The sequence below is a fragment of the Panthera onca genome, chromosome D4 (genome assembly GCF_046562875.1).
Source record: "Panthera onca isolate mPanOnc1 chromosome D4, mPanOnc1 haplotype 2, whole genome shotgun sequence".
Classification (NCBI taxonomy): Eukaryota; Metazoa; Chordata; class Mammalia; order Carnivora; family Felidae; genus Panthera; species Panthera onca.
Window position 1 is genome coordinate 13,946,839 of NC_138351.1, and position 21,391 is coordinate 13,968,229.

Here is a 21,391-nt window from a genome sequence, read left to right on the forward strand (position 1 = left end):
ATTGCACAATAGCTTTCTATGCTGTTGTCTGGAAGTCTAAAGCATTCTGGCTCCTTTGCATTTGAGCTGTTTTTTTTCTTTGGAAGCTCATAGGAGAATGTATATACATATATAGTATTTATGTATTTAGTATATTATATAGTATTTATGTATTTAGTACATTATATAGTATTTATATATGTATATAAATTATGTATATATAAATACCATATAATTTCTATTTACATAATTTATGAGTTTTATGATTAAATATAATTTATAAACATAATATTTATAATATAACATAGTAAAACATATAATATATAACATATATTATATAATATATATTTGGCTTCCCATGTTCTGCAGTTTTTATAATATAACTTGATATGGGTTTATTTTTGCCCATTGTACTGGGCACTCAGTGGGTCCTTATAATCTAGAAATGTGTGTTCTGGAGTTCTGGGACATTTTCTGGAATTATTGCAATGATGATTATATATCATCATATATATTCATATATATATATTCATATATATATATGAATATATATATATAAAACATCTACTGTATGTTAAACATTTTTCTGGGTGTTTGGATACAAAGTCAAAGAAGACATAATCCTTATCCTCCAGAAACTTCCTGTGGGAGGTGGGTTTATAATCAGGATGATCCACTTCCCCAGTTTACCTGGATATTCTTGGTTTATTCTAGTTTTTCTGGCATAATTATCAGTATTTCTCACTTCCATGCCCAAGAAAGTCTCCGTTTGGAGATAAATCATCTGCTAACCATTCCACAGAGTTGTTGCAAAGATTAGATGATGAAATTATGTGAAGATGCTTTGTGAATTGTAAAACATACAAATAACAGGATGAAAAGATTTAAGGTCTTTTATTGCATTCTCCTACTGAGACAAACAAGTGTCTAAAATTGCTATCTACCTTGCTCTCTGTTATTGCTTTAAGATCTGCTTGGATTTGTAAGAAAATAAATTTGCCAGCAAATTAATTTCATTTTAAGGCAGTTCAGCATATTCTCAATCATTTTCAAGATTAAAGTCCTTTTGTGTGTGTGTGTGTGTGTGTGTGTGTGTGTGTGTGTACCTGTTTTGGATCATTACATGTATGTTTGAAATTTATTTATCATTTGCTATTGTTTTCAGATTTATGGGTCCTCCTTTCAAATTTAACATTTTATGATTCTGTTGGATTTTGGACATAGGGGATATGCCAATTCCCTAGGAAATTTTTTTTAAGTTTATTGATTTATTTTGAGAGAGAGAGAGACAGACAGACAGACACAGAGACAGAGACAGAGAGAGAGAGAGCAGGGGCCAGGCATAGAGAGAGAGGGAGAGAGAGAGAATCCCAAGCAGGCTCTGCACTGTCAGCACAGAGCCCAATGCATGGCTTGAACTCACGAACTGTGAGATCATGACCTGAGTGGAAGTCAAGAGCCAGATACTTAACTGACTGAGCCACCCAGGCACCCCACTTCCCTAGGACTTTTTAAAGCCTATTGAAAAGGGAAAAGGTATAAACATAGTAGATGTAAGGTAGTTACCATAAAGAAGGCAGAGTGTCTGCCCAGGAGCTTCCAATGTCACTGTCTCATGTGTTCCTTACGTGCCTCCATGTGAGAGCTATGATTTTTTTTTCACACAGAGAAGGGAACTGAGGCATATATACAGAGGTTAAGCAACCTAGTTAATACCACAGCCAGTAAAGCGCTAAGATCTAAATATATATCCAATCTGATCTTAATGTCTATTGATCATTCATTCATGAGGTTAACAAATAATGTTTGAATCATTGATGTCATCCTAGGTGCTGTGTATGTGCGGATGTGGTGGGGAGTAAAACAGAGGTGGTTTTCGTCCTTATTTCTCGTTTGGCATCGTCCTCATCAGTCAGACCATCATGTATGAAACAGATTTTTCCAGTACTGGGTTAAATGCTTGACTTGCATTATCGATTAATATGGTTACAACAGCTGTGGGAGAGGTATTATAATTATCTGGGTTTTATAGATAAGGAAACTGAGTCTCAGGGAGGGTAAGCAGTATGATCAACAGGGAGTAGTGATGCTCTTATGGGCATCATTGTCACTATTATCAGGAACTTGCTGGGCAGTCCCACTGTGGCAAGTACTACCCTGAGGGGCTGGGGCAACAGTGCAGGATGGCATGGAGGGAGCCCAGAGGCGAAAGTCTGGGGCCACTGGCCTTCACAGAACCATTTTTTTCCTAAAGAACAGTTTTCGGTCTTGGGGGAAAAAGGGGGGTAAGAATGTGATTTCCTTTAATATTTTTGGCAGAAATACTCAAGGACAGACCATTAAAATTTTAAAAGGTAATATTGACTATAATAATGCATAATCATTAATATGCATTAATATGCATATTAATAATTATTAATATGCATTAATAATCTTAATCATAATTAAGAAGTTACGTATTTACGTCCACCTGAAGTAAACTTTATGAGTGTGATTTGGGTGAATGTCTGGGCCTTAATTAGTATTCATGTGACTTAGTTTCTGTTTTTGTCTATGGAATGAAGAATTTATTCCTGGTATATAGATATTGAGGCATTTGCATTTGAGACAAGTCTGACGCTCTTTGACCCTTAGTACTTCAGAGAAGTATGTGTGTGTGTGTGTGTGTGTGTGTGTGTGTGTGTGTGTGTGTGTATTTTTCAAGTTGCTTCTGGTCTTACCAGCATTCTTTCCTTCTCTACTTCCTGGCTACAGAATCGTTTGTGTGTGTGTGTGTGTGTGTGTTGGGGTGGGGGGACCCACAACTGTGTGACTTGGTAGAGCTGATCCCATCTCTCATGTCATGGATCACAGGGATTCTCCCATCTCCTTTGCTGTGGTGATGAATTCAGGGGCGGGTGCTGATTTTAAGGCAAGCATATGCAAGTTCTCCCTGGGCCCCTTCTGCTGTAATTGCCAGGAATTTAATGGATTTACTCAGCTGGTTTTGGGTCTGAGCCTAGCACTGCTGATGGCTGTTGTGTGTGACAGGTGTACAGACTAATGTTGAGAGAGAGAGGACAGTCCCCGATGATGTCATTGGAACCCTGGATCCTGCCTGGCCTGAACTCGGTTTACCCTTCAACTTCCTGGTCATGTGAATCCACAAAACTATCTTACTTATTTTTGCTTGAGCTAATTTGAATTGTGTTTCTGTCACCTGTAAGCAAAAAAAATCCTGGTTGAAATCAAATTCCACTGGTGATCTAATCTTTAAACATAAAACAAGTGTCCAATTACACTGATTCTTGCCGTTACATTAAGAGAAGTTGTGGGCATTCTAGTTTTATCACTAAGATACTGGGTGTGCAGCCAAGGTCATCTGGTAGCTAAGTGCCCTGGTAAGAGCTCTGAGAGTTTTAAGGAAGCAGATATCTTGATCTACATAGGTTTTGGGGGCCCATGCCAGGACTCTAACTGCTCATGGTCAATCAGCTCTGTGACTTCTACATTAAAGATTTGACTAAAGGGCTAAAATGAGCCATCTGGCAACAAGTGCACAGAGGAAGCCTGATTTACAAATCAAAGGACAGAAGGAAGACTAAAGATGGCCTCAAGCAGAGAAGGATTTAATATTTTTGTAAAGAGTCTTCATTGTAAAAATAAGCTAGTGAATTTGGTCTCTAACTGAAATATTTCACTATTCTGCCACAGTTTAGCCCCCATGCCCTTATTTTTTTGAATTTGAGAGAGAGAGAGAGAGAGAGAGAGCACAAGTTGGGGAGAGGGGCTGAGGGGGAGAGAAAGAGACAGAGAGAGAGAGAGAGAGAGAGAGAGAGAGAGAATCTTAAGCAGAGTGCAGAGCCCCATGTGGGGATCGATCTCATAACCCTGGGATCATGACCTAAGCTGAAATCAAGAGTTGGACGCTCATTTGACTGAGCCACTCAGGTGCCCCTTAAGGTTAAAATGAAGTGATAATGCCACACATTTTGACCTTGTTGATCTCTTTTGGATAAATTTAATTTACTTCCATTTGTATAATATTTAGTAACTATGGTATCTGCATCTCACATATGTGATGAATGTATCAACATGAATGTCTCTCTTTTTTTGGCTTGAGTAAGTCTATGTAAACAATTACGAGTTAAAAAAATACTATTAAAAGAAAAACAATTCACAAAAGGAAAACAATCATGCATGTGTTCTATTAAACTGCCTACACATAGGAAAGAGGGATGGGAAAGATTGAACATATAATCAGAAATATTTTTTTATCTTCAAAGCAAGGCCATAATTAATTTCGTTAAGTCTATTTATGAATCATTTGAGATCAAGCAAGTAGCTTCTCAATAAACACTCCTGGATGCTAATTGCTTATGAGACCTGGTGCATAGGATTATTGGACGTACACTACATCAGGATGATGCCACAATTTTTATTTTACTAGGGATTAATTAAGCCATTTAAAAACCAAGATGAGTTATTTAGCAAGACTAATTATCTACTGATGTCAGTACTAGTTTGTGATAATAACTACATTTTCTAGTTAATAAAGTTGGAGGGGCATGCAGCGTAGCTTCAAAACACTAAAACATATATACACTTTATCCTTTTGTATACATTTTTTTTTCAAGTTTAGTTGCTTGTAAAGATATACTTTTAAAGGAAAATGGTTCAGAACACAGCAATTTTCATTGTTCTATGTGACCTAATCAGTAGCTTTCTTGAGAATGTGCGAAAGTTAGAACAGCCTGGCTCTTCTTTTGACATTTCAATTTTTATTTCAAACTTCTTTCCTCATAGTTTCAAGAAAACTACAAATGTATTCTGTTAGAAAGAAGTTGTCATCCTCCACTTACATCTGTACATAATTCATTAGTTTATTACTTATCGATAGCATTAATTTTGTCCGAGGAAACGAGACATAAAATTAAGTGGGAGGAACGGGATAATTTTCTCTGAAATGACTGTGAAAGTCCACAGGAAAATTGGATTTTATACAAATTGTTTCCTATTAGTCCTGGGTTCAAATAATCTGCTTAGATTCCTCAGTGGTATTTCTAATCGTTTCTTAGAGTGACCAGCTGCCATCCATGCCTACCTGATTTGCACAGACACTTTAAATACTGCCTGCACATAGTACAGTATTTTTCTTCCATATGCACTTGACTTTTGCAGCTAACTCCATAAGATGCTGTCTCCTTTTTTGTCATTCTGACATGAAACAAGGATGGTTTTCTTGGCGACACTATGTCTTCTGCTCAGATCCAAAATATATGATAGCATAGCTCTCCCATTTTTCCCTTAAAACTTTTTAAAATGAAAACCCATACTTTATTCAGATTTTTCTCAGTCTTCTTTTTTCTGCTTGGGGATCCTATCCAGGAAACCACATTACATTTAATCCTCATGTGTCCTTAGGCGTCTCCAGGCTGTTACAATTTCTCAAGCTACTCTTGTTTTGGATGACCTTGACAGTTTTGAGGAGGAACACAGCGTTTTGCACCCTCTTTTAGCTTTTAGAAAATGCTTTCCAGAAAAAAAGAAGTAAGCAATAAAGGTCTTTTCCCATGCCATGCAAGAGCTTCTTTACCAATGAAGATTAAACCCAAAGGCAATGAATTTCTCGCTGATGGAGGACAGTGATGACCACATACTATACTTCAGTGCATGCATAGAAATGGAAGGGTACACACCCATGTGATTTGACTTCTGAGGTGTACAAGAAAAGATTGTTAAAAATTGGAAGTAATTTTATCCACAGAGAGGGTCAAGGGACCCTGCTGTGAGCAGATGTTTTCTGGCTTTTTTGAGCCTGGAGCAGAGGGACCAGAGCAAGAGGCATGAACAAGTCAGCCAGGATAAGGTGACTGACAGGAGGCTGGTCAACACTGGATAGTTTACTAACAGAAGTTTGGGGTCGTTTCCAGTGAGTCTCTGGTTGCTGTGATTTAGGCAGGGCCAGGCTGAGAGGGAGGCAGACGGAGAGGGACTAGGTTACTTGCCTAAATTTTTGAGTCCTTTTCCCATAGAACCACTCAAGGTGTCTGAAGTCCAGAGATATTAATGGCATCAGATCTCCTCTGTCTGAGTAGGGAAGCCTGATTTTAGCAAATAAAAATACAGGACTCCCAGTTAAGGTTGAATTTCAGATAAATAATAAACAGCTTTTTTAGGATATGTATGTCCCAGACAATATTTGGGACATTACCTATGCTAAACATTTATTTGTTGTTTATCTGAATAGTCAGTGTCCTGCATTTTCGCTGCATTTTCCTTGGCTTCCCTTGGGTAGGTGTAATGGGGTGAGGAGAGAGCTGAAGAGGAGGAGAAGGGTGTAGGGTGTATAGTTTCTAGCCTCAGACCACCACTCTTGGAGAGTGATTATCTTGCTGTGAAAGACAAATGCGACATCACTTATTCTCAAAAGCCACCCCAGGCCAGCATTTGAAACAACTTTGGGTGTCAAAGGCATCTCTGAAACAACATTCTTTTTGTCCCCTTCTTTCGTCAGGTTTGAATAGATTTGTCATTATTCTGTGTCCTATAAAAGTATCCTTTAATATATACTGATACTGAAGAAATAAAACCCAGTGGGTTCAGAAACAAGGGATCAGCAAAGGTAGACTTTCCCTAGGGCCACCTGGTTCCTATCCATCCTTCCCCCTCCCCACCTCCGGACTCTGGGCTTATGGACTAGTGTTTAGTTTCATGGCTTTCTCCTCCTTCTCCTATCTACTTTCTGGTTTTCTCAGATGATGGAAGGAATAAAAACCTGACTATAAAAAATTCCTCATGCATGGGATAATTGAAAGAGAAGTACAATTATAAAAATTAAGTGTTAAACCAGGTTTCATGCCCAGGCATAATTTAAAAAAATACATAAGAAGAATAATTTAACAAACTAAGGAAATCATAACTGATATAAATATGCTCTTGGCCTCCAAGAAAGTCAGCAGAAAGTATTATGCTTGACATCCTTCACAGATCAACTGGGTCAAAATCAGAAAGCATTTAAAAGCCTTTGCAAAATAGAGTTGACACATCACAATCTTTTAATGGCATAAATTCCCATTAGCATCAACTGTTGCATAAATAGTGTTCATTATGGTGATTAGAAATGTTAATTTCTTAGAGCAATCATAATTTCCTTTAATCTACTATGGCAGTGTTTTTTAAACTGCAGGTTATGACCCATTAGTGGGTCATGAAATCAAGTTAGTGGGATATAATCAGCATTAAAGAGAATAGAACGGAATGGAATAGAAAATATCCAATTTCATTGCACACAGTCAATGTAAATATTATTTCATGTACTTTAACCTGAGTTCTAAAAACATATGTAGGTACTTGGTTATAATATAAAATGTATTCCATATGGTCTGTCATGCACAATCAGAAAACAACTATTCTATATGATAACAAATAAATTCTAAGACTGATCTAAAAGTGAAACACAAATTGAAGTGACAGATTGGTGAACATGGAAGAAAATATTTTCAGTAGAAGATACTATGATGGCTAATATGTTTTTAACCAATGACTGGCCCACTTCTCCATTTGCTGAGTTCTGTTTCAAGGTGGTAAATGTGGCATTCCACTTCTTATTATCAATGCAATAGAGATGTTTTGGTGGTAAATGTAAGTGAGGGCTGTGGGGTCAGCCTGTCTGTACTACTTATCTTGAGTATGTTACTGAATTGTTCTGTGTCTTGATTTCCTTATTTCAAGATGGGCCTGGTAATAGTCTGGCCATCAGACTTGGAAAGATTAAATGGATTTATGCATAGAATGTGTTTAACATGGTGTTTGGCACTTAGCAAGTCTTCAGTACATGTTAGTTACTGGCTTTATTACTTTTAATTATTTTTCTGTAAGAATAGCAAATATCAGAGAATTTCTTACCTCAAACTTTTAATTTTATCTCTGACAAATGGAGAATGGAGGCCAGAGTATGCTCTGTGATTCAGCCCATGCATGGTCCCTGAATTCTTCTTCTCCTGAACATGCATTTATTAGTTCATTGGAATGAAGTACTTTAGAGCAAAGGTTCTCAACCTGGGACACATGACCCACTTCACAGGATGGTGAACTTCTGAAATGCGATTGGGATTTTGAATGAATGTGCAAATACACCTTTGGGGAATACATGGAGGGGATCCATGGCTTCTAGTGTCAATGGAGTCATAGGTGGTACAGTGAAGAGTTAGACAGACTTGGGTCTAAGTTCAGCCTTATTAATTAGCCTGGTAACCCTGAGAAAGTTTCTTACATCTTGTAGCTCCACTTACCTGTCTGTAGAATGTGGATTAAATATAGCTGCTACATAATACAGTTGTTGCGATAATTAATGTTTACAGCATTTATAAAAAACTCGGCACTAGGCATAACGGCTGCCACATTATGGGTATTCAAGAGAATATTAATAGTGGAAAAGGGTAGGTAGACTGGAAATTAGAATACAGTGGGTTCCTATTCTGAATTTCAATTGTGGAATGTTAATTGTAATCACTGAGTAATCATTCATTGAGCAATCGCTAAGTGAGTAATCACTGAGTAATCATTCATTCAGTAATCCATTCCCTAATTTATTCAACAAGAATTGACTGAATGCTGCCATGTGTGAGGGATTATGTGAGGTGCTGAGGAAGCACTAATGGATAAGACACATTATCTGTCTTCACAGGCTTATGATCCAGGAAGGCTCACAAACAGGCAGTCACCAACCTTGTGATAAATGGGGCAGCAGGCAAAGTATGGGGCTTGGGGAGAACGAGGGAGACATCTCAACTTTGGAACAACATTCAATGAGGTTTGTGGTTTTGTTTCATCTTATGGTTCTAGTTTTCATTTCAGGGCTGAACAACTTCCTCTTGTTTATTTTAATGCTGAACATTATTGGCCAAGTGTAATATTCCTAACTAAGGGACATTAAGGGCAGACTTTGATCTGTGGAGCCTGGAGGAAACCAGTCTTCTCTTGGATATGGCTCCAAATATGAGCACACATAGTGAGGCCACTTGGTAACATGGGGTGAGAGAAGAGGACAAGCATCCACCTTCTAAAGGGAAAATCGTAGAATCCAGGGCTTTTCTATTTTTGCCTTGACTTCAAGGAAACTTACAGTTAAATTTAATGTCCCATTACAAGTTTATTTTATTTTTTGTTTATTTCTTCGTCTCCCTCAATGATTTTGATTTTCCATTTTAATGCATTATGACACCTCTGTATCTGTCTAGCATCTCTGCCATATTACACGGTTTTTGCAAGTAGATGGGGTAATAATTATTAAATAATCTCAGTCATGTAGTGTCTTAAATACTATATTGGCCTCTTACTTTATGTATTTTTATAATTCAGTGGACACGATTGAATGGTAATTTCTTTAAACTTTATGAAACTGAGTCACACTTTGACAGCTCTATCATAGAAGAATTTCATAGCAGGAACAATGTCTTCCAGGAGAAGTCCTTATGTTGTCAATAATTGGATGTGTCATGGTATCATTTGGGTTTATATCCACTATTAGGAGACAAAGTTGCTGTGTTAATCCATTTAAATTATTTTTGTACTCTCTGGACACAGAAACTCTTACCTTTGAGCAAAGCTGTGAGGATAGCTAAATCAATGTCCTGGTGTCCTTCTGATCCCATCCGAAACACCGTAATCTGCAATTTGAGACAAGGTGACCATTAGCAATGCATGTTTTTGCCCAACAGAAATTCAATCAGTGAGACCACACCTGAACATAAACTATCTTAATATCTACAAGGTAGATTTTTAACCACGGGGAAAGCAGACATAGCAAGAATTCAACTCAAGGGTTCTGCAATTCATTAAGAGGAAGATGTCTCAGTAGCCTCCTAACGGAGACCACCTTACATAATGATGTTTACAATGAAGAGAAACCAGAGACAAAGGAAATGTCCTTTTCTATCATTTCAGTTTTAAAATTAAAACTGGCTGGATTTACAAAAATGTGTAAACTATGAGTTGAGAAATTAAGTGTTTACAAGTAGCTAGTTTGGTATGCCCTTTGGTAAATGGTCCTACTATGTGTGTGTGTGTGTGTGTGTGTGTGTGTGTGTGTGTACGCACATGTGTGTGTATATGCATGTATGCAATGTAGCCATCAGTACACTTACTCCTCAGCACTAGTTTTGAATGGTTTCAACACTGTGATGGCTCTAGATCCTTCAGCCCTCTTGATAACCTTGAACCACCTTGAGAATAACTTAGCAATTATTTCCAGGTTGTGAGAAGGAGAAAGCACACAGTACATTAACATCTTTCCTTGCAGTAATCCAGGGGACAAAAGTATTCTCCAGGAATGGAACACAGGAAGGAGAGTAAAGAGAGAGCAATGAAGGATTAAAACCTGTTGGATTAATACAAAGTTCCACAATAATGCTGAACAGTAACAGTGATCTTTTTTCCAAGTCAGAGGGAGGCTAGGTAAGGAAGCCAAAATGTTATTTGTATATGTATACGGAATTACTATTTTTTCAGCTACTTTAGGCTTCAAGTTTCTCTATCTGTAAAATGGGAAAATAATAGTGCTTGCTTGTTTCCAACTGCATGGGAAGTAAACTTTGTAGGGTTTGCTAATATATAATTAATTTTTTAAAAATGTTTGTTTATTTTGAGAGAGAGAGAGACAGAGGGAGAGAATGAGCAGGGGAGTGTCAGAGAGAGAGGGAGAGAGAGAGAATCCATGCTGTCAGTGCAGAGCCGGATGTGGGGCTTGAACTCATGAACCGTGAGATCATGACCTGAACCAAAGTCAAGAGTCAGATGCTCAAAAACAACTGAGCCATCCACACACCCCGCTAATATATAATTCTAAGTTTTGCCACTATGAGGGAGAGGACAGACACAGAGACTCATCCACTGTTAAACTATCAGTTGCCTTAGAAATCTAGTCCAGTACCCAGAGACAGAGTAACTTGCTTCAGGTCACAAAATGAGTTAGAAGGATAGTTGTGATTAGAACTCAGCAGCCCTGCAATGAGAAAGAATGAAATATGGCCTTTTGTAGCAACGTGGATGGAACTGGAGAGTGTTATGCTAAGTGAAATAAGTCATACAGAGAAAGATACCATATGTTTTCACTCTTATGTGGATGCTGAGAAACTTAACAGAAGACCAGGGGGGAGGGGAAGGAAAAAAAAAAAGAGGTTAGAGAGGGAGGGAGCCAAAACATAAGAGACTCTTAAAAACTGAGAACAATCTGAGGGTTGATGGGGGGGGGGGAGGGAGGGGAAAGTGGGTGATGGGCATTGAGGAGGGCACCTGTTGGGATGAGCACTGGGTGTTGTATGGAAACCAATTTGACAATAAATTTCATATTTAAAAAAAATAAAAAAAGAACTGAGCAGCCCTCAGGGCAAGAGGAACTCAGGAACAGGTGCCTGAATTGGAAAGAAAACTTGAGATCCATGGGATTAGGATTCAGGGGGCAGAAGTGGAATCTCACCAGCCCTTTAAATTAACTCTTTCCTCCAGTCTGGCTGCGGTCTGAAAGGTATTATTGTGTACTTAGCTGGTAACAAGTTGAGACAACCAGGATCATATTAGAGTTCATTGTTTTAGAAAAATTTCAAAATTAGGCACCAAACAGAATTCCTTAAACATGGGACCTACTTGCTCTGCAGATGCCTACATTTTATTGCCTAATTAGAGATCACACTTCAGATGTAATTTTTTTCTGGGGCAGCAGACAGATAAATTTACTCCGAAATAGAACATTAACAGGACTTCCTAGGAACAGATTTGAGGAGAGGGAAAGGAAGGTACATAGTGTAGGGTTTCTAAAGAATTTGGGAAAGGGGCATCGGAGACATAGATACATGTGCCGTTGTTTGTCAGTTGTATGCCAGGGCTTTGCAGGTTTTCTAGAAAACTGATGTGGGAGGAGTGGCTGTCCACCTGTCCATGCCCTCATTCAAGAGGAAAAGGAAGCACTAAGGAGAGGCTGGAGGATCCAAAGATGAAGTTTGTTTCATAATTTTGCCTTTAGCTGACCTGAAATACTCTAAAACTCTTTTTATTTGAAATTAAAACAAAATTTAAAATATTAATTACACAATGTATATATACAACACCAGGGGGAAAAAACGTCCAACAAAAAAGTCAGAGCCATTTGACCAACCCCAAGTGTTGACAGAGATGAAGAGAATCAAGTATTCTTAAATATTCTTTGTGGGAATATGAATCAAGATAGCACTTTTGGAGTATGATAAGCTAATATAAAATTCCTTGGTATTGATGTATGATTCTTTAACAACACTAAGATTTTATTTAGGATCTTTACAACTGTGTTTGGAAATGAGGTTGGTACATGTAACCCATCCTGCCTCATTTGGTAACAGTTAGAGTTGTACTAACTGTTCAGTATAACTTGGAAAACTTTTTTTTTTTTTTAATTTACTTATGCCCCAGAACGGTTTCCATAACAAAGGAATTCTCCTGCTTCTGGCAGGTTTACTAAGATGTTTATAAACTATCTAGCACTGAAGTGTTTTTAGGCATAGATCGCTGATCACCTTTATACATTTTCCAACAATTATTGATCAATTTAGATTTTCTGCCTTTCCCTGACTCTGTTTCATATATTTTCCTATGTAATTAAACATTTCATCAAGACTCTCAAGTTCATGGGTATACAGTTGCATGCAGAATTTTCTTATTATATGGGACGCCTGGGTGGCTCAGTTGGTTAAGCGTCTGATTCCTGATTTTGGCTCAGGTCATGGTCTCGTGGTTGTGAGATCAAGAGTTGGGCTCAGCGCTGGGTGTGGAGTCTGCATTAGATTCTCTCTTGCCCTTGCCCGCTGCCCCTCCCCCACTTTTGCTATCTCTTGTTCTCTCAGGCTCTTTCTCAAAAAAAAAAAAATAAAAAAATTTCTTATTATTTAAAAAATCTCCTTTATATCTAGAATTATATGGATTTTTTTAGTCTTCTTTATTTCTAACTTATCAAAATCATGGTCATTCAAAGAATCAGATTTTCTTGATCAATTATTATTTGACCAATTATTATCTTGATCAATTTATTGATCAATATTATTATTTACAATTTGAAGTGACTATTTTCTGCTTTTATCATTATCCATTCATTTCTTCAGTTTTGCTTCTTTGGCCATTCTTCTAGAATTTTGAGTTGACATCACGGTCACTTTGTTTTTATTCTTTTTTTTTTTTAATGAATGTGTTTAAGATTATGCATCTCACATACTTTTCTATGCATTATGTCATTTTCATTCATTTTTAAATATATGCCATTTTGCCTTAAAATTGTTGTTAATGTTAAAAGAGTGTATGTGTGTATCTGTAACATTTTGCAAACATGCTATTTTGCTTGAAAAAAAAAGTGTGTCTTATCTTCTGGGTACAGAATTTTAGGTAGATAGGTTGCTATAGATACAGATTACATTTAGTTTTTATTCAAATATTCTATTTGACTTATTTCTTATTTCTGAGAGGCATGTTAAAATCTTCTATTATGAGTACATACTTCACAATTATTCCTTGAAAGTACAGAATCTTTGCTTTATATGTTTTGAAGGTTTTAAAAAACGTATAAAAGGTTCATGACAGTCTGTTCTTGGCATATTGCAGTTTTTATCAACACAAAATATCTCTATTTCCTATTTAATGTTGTTGCTTTGCATATTTTGTTTTATATTAACATTTTATTTGCCATATATACTCTCATGGGGGATTACAATGTGTCTGATAGATTATTCCATCTGTGTTTTTGTTTTTGTTTTTTTGGCCACTTTTGTGTGGCCATTTTGTTGAAGGTCTGTACCTTGTAAACAGCAAGGCTAGATTTTTTTTTTAACTGAATCAGAATATCATTAGGAATCCAAGGGAGAAAAGAAGCCAGCTATGTCTAATATGATTACTGGTTTCTTTTATCTTATTTATTCCCTATTACTTTATGTTTTCTATTTTCTAGACTTTATCATTTCCCTTCCACCTTTCTTTTCCTTTGAAAAAGTATCATATTTTCCTAGATAATATATGTACATGGCAAAAAAAATCTATAGCATAAAGAAATATATGGTGAAAATGAAAGGTATCATTTCTGTCCCCCATTTTGCAGCACCTCTAACAAAGTCAACCACTATTCCTGGTTTGGGAGATGTTCTCCACAAAAACAAAGAGAATTAGACACATCTTTTACACAGGTGGTCGTGAGCTTTATACATTATTATGCATCACTTTTTTCGTGTGACTACCTATCCTGGAGACCATTCTACTCAGCTTCATTATTTGTTGGCTGCCTAATGTTTCCTTATATGCATGTATTATGATTTATGATTTAGTTTTCTATTAATGAACTTTGGGGTGGTTCTTGATCTTTGGTGATTATAAACACCATTGCAGGGAATAACCTTGTATGTGCATGGCTGAGTCTGTCTGTAGAGTACAATTCGGTGATAGGGAATTTGTGGGGCCATTTACTCTGAGAGAAGGTCCTGAATTCATTGTTCTGATTCTGCTCCCAGGGCCTCTCCTATTTCCTGCCTTTATTTGTTTTGGTCCTTAATGGTAACTGAAATGATCTTCAACTTCACAGTATATATTTTTCTCCTGAAATGATTTCCAAACTCTATTTTCTATACCTGCTTTTAATATTCTAGAAGTTACTCAAAATTTCTTGCCTTCTAGCATAGTAACCTTTTTCATCTCCTTCCATGCTAAGTACTGATAGGGATTTGTTTCAAAACTGTATATATTTATTATTTTAGCCTTTTATGTCATTTGAGGGGCAGGAGGGAGATAGACACATATATGCTCCTTCTATAAAATCTCATCAATGTACATTTAATAGAAAAATGTAAATCAGGTAGAAGTTACTTAGCTATTTTATTGGTGATTTAGTAAATAAAGCCTGATTTTCCTCTATAATAAAATTGGTATTTTCAACATGTACCCTAAAAGTAATTCTTGGATTTGTTTGACATGGTTGGTTATTTTGTCAAAACGTTATGAAATATAGGAAGATTAAAGTGTTCTTCAAGATTTGAAAGAAAAAAAATCACACATTTTGTTAAAAACCCCACAACATCCCCCAAATTCAGTTTGACATTTTCTATCTTCAGCTCACTTGTGGACAAATTGCCTTAGCCTGGATGCAATTCTGATTCTCAGATTGAAGGGAAGCTGTCTTTCAAAATGACATGATTCCCGTATTCTCCACTCCTTGAACTTGTCTGCAAACCAGCTCCTCTGCTTATGTTCTTACTGTCATTTGTACCCCTGTTCAAAGTCAGGAAATGGGGTGTCATATCTGTTCCCTCTGACCCCCTGCATACAGGGGAGTCATACACAGATTCATTGAGCATCTCTGTGCTAGGCACCTTTGAGGTGCTGGGATAGAGCAGTGAACAAAGCTGACAGACAATTCCTGCCTTCATGGAGCCTATTTCTAGTGCATTCTAGACAGGAGAGACAGAGAAGCGAGTACATATATGGTATGTCCGGGTGCTTCTCACTGCCTCCTTCCCTCTCTGTCCTCAGTGTCACAGCCATTGTTCAGCCAGCAGCCTCATAATATTCAGAAGTTTCTTTACTGGTCTTCCTGATTCTGGTCCTTCCATTCTATTCCCCATGCAGCTACCCAAGCAATCTTCCTGATTATATCACCCTCCTTACTAAAATTTTTTAGAGGCTTCCATTACTAATAACTCTTAGCAAGGCATTCAAGGAATGCCAATCTCACACTCCTGGCTACTTCTTTAGTTTTATCTCTTGGTGATACATGGTCACTGCCACACCCTTGGTGTCACCCACCCTCCCACCACAGCCACGACCCCACACCTCATGCCCCAGTCATGCTGAGCAACTTGCTCCTTTATTTTTTTTTAATTTTTATATTAAAAAAATTTTTTAATGTTTGTATTTATTTTTGAGAGAGAGACAGAGTGCAAGCTGGGGAGGGGTAGAGAGAGAGAGGGAGACACAGAATCTGAAGCAGGCTCCAGGCTCCAAGCTGTCAGCACAGAGCCTGTGGGGCTTGAACTCACAAACTGTGAGATTATGATCTGAGCTGAAGTCAAACGCTTAACCAACTGAGCCACCCAGGTGTCCCTCCTTTATTTTTTAAAAATGTTTACATATTTGAGAGAGAGAGAGAGAAAGAGACAGAGAGACAGAGAGAATGTGTGCAAGAGCAGGGGAGGGACAGAGAGAGAGGGAGACAGAGGATCTGAAGATGGCTTTGCACCGACAGCATTAAGCTCGATGTGGGGCTTGAACTCAGGAACCGTGAGATCATGACCTGAGCCGACGTCAGATGCTTAATCAGCTGAGCCACCCAGATACCCCACAACTTGCTCCTTTAAGGGCCCCTGAAGTTGTTTCTGAACTTGTAGCCTTTGTTTATTCAGTTCCCTTAAATTTGTTTTAAATGTTTATTTATTTTTGAGAGAGAAAGAGCGTGAGTGGAGAGGGGCAGAGAGAGAGAGCGGGACATAGAATCTGAAGCAGGCTCCAGGCTCTGAGCTGTCAGCACAGAGCCTGACGTGGGGCTCAAACCCACAAGCAGTGACATCACAACCTGAGCTGAAGTCAGATGCTTAACTGACTGAGCCACCCAGGTGCCCCTATTCAGTTCCTTTAAAAGAAAATGTTTATTTTTGAGAGAGAGAGGCAGAAAGAGGTGGGGACAGGGGATCTGAAGCAGGCTCTGCGCTGAGAATGGAGACTCCACTACGGGGCTTGAACCCACCAGCTGCGAGATCATGACCTGAGCAGAAGTAGGGTGCTTAACTGACTGAGCCAGCCAGGCACCCCTCAGTTCCCTTTTTTGGGGGTTCCCTCTGCTTGCAGAATCAACCACAAGCCTTTCACTTGATGTGTGGCACTGAGGAAGCCTTCCTGTATAACCAGGACGGAGTCCTCACTTCTCCTTGTGTCTCTCGCATACTCTGTGTGGCTGCCCAGCACACTGCTTCAGCCCCTCCTTCCCCTTATGGGTACACGTCTCTTTGTATGAAACAGAAGTTCATTTGCAGTGGGGATCGCTAGCTAGCTAGTCCTTGCTCAGTATTGTTCGATGAGTGGATGAATTATTACCAAATTGCTGTGTTAAGGAAATAAGGAAACTGGTTTGGAGAAACCAAAAATGAAAAAGCAGCACGTTCCACACAGAGCGGTAACATTAGGCTCTAAACCAGGAGCATGTTTCAAGAGTTAATCATCAATTTTAAACAAGAATCTACTGGACACTGTATTATTACTAAGCACTTAGTCAAGCATTAGGTGATAGAAACTGGGCTGCCGGAGTTTTAGAAACTGTTTGAGACTTAGTATGAACGTGACATTTTTGAGATATAGGTAGCATCGACTAACCCAGAAGTATGCTTCACCCAAGTGCCTGACATTTTGGTGCCATGTAGATTAAACTGTAGTATAGAAAAAGAATATATACTTTTTCGGGAATATATTATAGAAAAATGACAAAACCCCGGAGGTACAAAAATGATTTGGGAGAAGTACTTTTATGTTTGAACACAGTTTGATTCATCTCCTGGGCAACAAACAAGTATATTCACCACTTAAATAATAAAATACAGTTTATGTGGCTGAATTAATCACGGACTTTCCACTTCTAAAACCCACCAGGTCCTGTAGTTGAACAAGCTGAGGGTACAGAAAAACATACTGGAAAAATTAAACGGAGTCCTTTTCAAAGTGTCTGTTAGTTAGCCTAATTTGTGATTTATATTTATGTCCAAGCAAGCAATGGGTCTGTGAAAAGCCACACGGAGATTGAGGCAAGCTTTTGAAAATGAAAATAACCATGATATTAAACTGAAATACATCTGTAAGTTGCAAGGGCACTTTGGCTCCATCTATCAAAGACAGAAAAGACCATTCCACAATCATTTCATGCTTGTTAGATATGTGAGAGACGATACCTGAGTTTGACAAGAAGTTTGTAACACGTCAGAGAATTTTAGAGAAACACCATAGCAACCCAATGGATAATCAGGAAAATTCTTACGATTTTGTAAGTATTTAGAAAAGTCCACCTATAATAATGTTAACCAATAGGTTTGAGGACATTAACACACTACATCTGAAACTTTCCTTAAAGAAACATCTCTGAAACTTCCTATTTACTCATTCAATTTCTTTATAGGATCTGTGGATGTGTTTCCTGAGAACAAGGGCAGGGAGAGATGGAAAGATTAGACCCAGAAGTCATTCAGTCAACACAACACAACGACTTTACAAAATCACCAGCTAAGCAGCATATTTCCCTGATGAGTTGTTGATATTCGAAATAATTTGAAACAACTGAGTGATTAATAGGAAATGCAAAAATCCATGTTCATCAAGATGCAGAACGATAACAAGACCCCTAATCAGGATCTAAACAGGGATGGTGGCTGGTCATCAAAGGACTTTAAGCAGATACTGGGTTCAGTTTTCACTTTGGCACAACCCAAGGTCACCCGGCACTGGGAAGAGAAAAATGCAACTTGATGAATAGAATCCTATGCACCTAAAACATACTCCTATTTTATTTCCAGCATCTGAGAAAATAAAGTCCCTTTGGTTGACAAAATTCTTAAGAGTAACATTTTGCTAAAGGTACTGGTTTAGAAATGGACATGCTGATTTATACGGAGGAGGGGAGGAAATCAGAGGAAATTCAAACACACCTGGAAATGAGCAAACCAAAGATCAGCAGAAAGTGGTATTCAAATTTTTTTTGAGAAAATTAATATCAAATAAGTGTAATTATTTGTTATGGAGTTCCATATAAACTATATATTGACTTTCTATGTAATCTTCTTGAGCAAGACTCATAGTCTCATATTGAAGCGTGTGAATAAGAAATGATGCTCTGGAGATAGAAATCAGATGAAATTAATATAAGTCTAATGGGTCTTACTTTTAAAAGACTCAGATGTATGAGTTGTCACATTAGATAAAATACACGATTATTTGACTGTGAAAGGATATTTTATTACACATTGGATTTGCCAGTGGATCGACTGATCCAATTTGCTGGTTTATTTTATTCATTTCATTTCATTTCATTTCATTTCATTTCATTTCATATTTTTAATGTTTATTTATTTTTGAGAGAGAAAGAGAGGGGCACAGAGTCCAAAGCAGGCTCCAGACTCTGAGCCGACAACACAGAACCCAGTGCAGGGCTCGAACTGCAAGATCATGACCTGAGCTGAAGTTGGATGCTTAATTGACTGAGCCACCCAGGCATCCCTGCTGATTTATTTTAAAGGAGTCTTCTCTAGTCTTGGGACACAATTCAGTTCAGGTTGCTTTCAGTAGTTTAAAGCACACCGACAGTACCATAACCTCATGCTTTCTCAAGGGACCTTCACGCACAACTGGGCAATTACCAGGGTGCCAGAAAATGGAGGAGGTTTTGCTTTTTTGACTCTAATCTTTGACTCTCCTTTCTCTTTTTCCCAGTGTAATTAAGAACACTAGGGTTTTTTTCTCCCTTCAAGAAATGCAAATCAGAGGTCAGAAGCCTTCTGGTTCCAACATAAGAAATATTTTTTTCTTATTATAAAAGCAGTGCATGACTGGTATGAAAAAAATCATAAAAAGTTTAGAAACAGTCAAATGAGAAATAATTTCCAAAGTCCCAAATCCTAGCCAAAGACAACTACTAATAATATCTTGGCATATTTCCTTTGAGACTCTCTCTCTTTTTTTCTCTTCTTTCTTTTTAAAAAAAATTTCATAGGCATAGTGTAGATGTGTGTGTGTGGGGGGGTGGGCATATTCGTGAAGTACAATTTTTGTGTTCTCATTTTCTTTTCCATTAGCATTATAACTATTATAAGCATTTTCCTGTATTATTGGGAGCTCTTCAAAAGCATAACGCTCAATATCTACAGAATATTGTGTCCAAGAGATGTGAATAGCTCACTCAATACCTCCATTGTTGGACATTCATATTGTGTCTAAACATCTGATATAAATAACGATGTGATGAATATCTTTGCATTTAAATCCTGTTCTGTATTTGGCATTCTGTCCTTAGGGGAGATTCCCCAAAATTGGGGCCTCTTGTCACAAATTGTCTCATAGCTAGAAATGCATATTTTAGTACATAATACGTTAGTTAAAGTTTAAAAACAAAACAAAACAAAACAAGAAAGCTTGTGCTGTCCTTGAACTATATTTGCATAATGGCCTCCAACCTGGTTAGTGAAAGTGCTAGAAAGGGGGAGGCAGCTCTCTTTAAGCTGGTTGTACCAAAATGGCAGTGGAAAACAGGCACACAGAATGGTCGGAGGGCAGCTCTCACTGCTGGAGACATGGGAGCATTGAGCAGGATCAGCTGTTTCCACCACCACCAACAACGAGGACGAGTTTAGGCTCTTGTTTTTGGCAAAAGGGGTCTTGATAAACAGGCCAACCTCCTCACTTTCTCCTACTTTCACTGTCTGATTTTTCTTTTTAGCCCTTGGCATGCTGCATAGGTCCCAGGGCAGTGCTGACTTAAATACCTGGAAAGGGCAAATGAAATCATTTGGTGAACCTGAGCTTAGGAGACTTTTGTTTTGTTTTGTTTTTTTGTTTTTTGCTTTTTAGCATGTTAAGTCATGTCACGATAAGGAAAGTGTTAAATATGGGTCAGGAACTCAACCGAGGCTCCCTGCATCATGATTGACATATCCTTCACAGTCTGAAGAACACTTTGAGATCCTAAGGTGACACATCGGGAGGACAGAAAAAGCAGCCCAGCTGATTTTTTGATGAGAGCAAAAAATGGGAACAGGCTAACCCCCTCATTTATTAATTCTTTGGAGAAATTTCAGCAGGGTTCTTTAGGGGGCTGGAACTATATGACAACCTGTCATCTACTGCCTCCTGGTTTCAGTTCTTTTCCTGACAATGGATGTTACCTCTTTCATTTGTTATATAACTATGTGAGGTACCTCACTGGCTGCCAACATGACAGATCCTACAGGTCCAACAATAAGATTTCTAGAAGCTTCTTTGGATACCTCATGGCCTTGGCTAGCAGAATCGAGAATATTTGTCATCTACCATTTTGTCAGCTAGACGAATGTGCGAAAATTCAATTTGACCCTAAGTATTATTTTCTATCTCAGGAAGGACATTCCTGGATTCATGTGCATTCTTGTATATATTTTTAAAAAATAATTAGACATCTCTCTAAGGAGAATATAGAGGACCACAGATGGTTCTCATAGGCCAACACCATATGGGCTTCTTATCGGGGCTGTAATGATTTTTAGGGGTTATTTTGGTGGTTTTATTTTTTTCATCATTACAAGATAGAATTATATCTTTTTCTGACTTCCCTATTGTGTTTATCAAGACATCACATACTTCTGTGATCTCTCCAGGAGAGAGACTGCCAAGAAAGCATCATAAGGTGCTACAGATGGTGGGGTTC

The 21,391-nt window shown here is 38.0% G+C and overlaps 1 protein-coding gene across 6 annotated transcripts in view; it reads right to left on the reverse strand.

Moving 5' to 3' along the window:
* The window catches only part of TRPM3 (transient receptor potential cation channel subfamily M member 3), a 495,179-nt gene that overhangs the window by 114,955 nt on the left and 358,833 nt on the right, over positions 1-21,391 (reverse strand). For all 6 annotated transcript variants that reach the window (XM_060610082.3, XM_060610081.3, XM_060610080.3 and 3 more), the window contains one exon: positions 9,557-9,629. In XM_060610082.3, the coding sequence (XP_060466065.1) occupies positions 9,557-9,629 (73 nt within the window). The remainder of the gene's footprint in view (positions 1-9,556; positions 9,630-21,391) is intronic.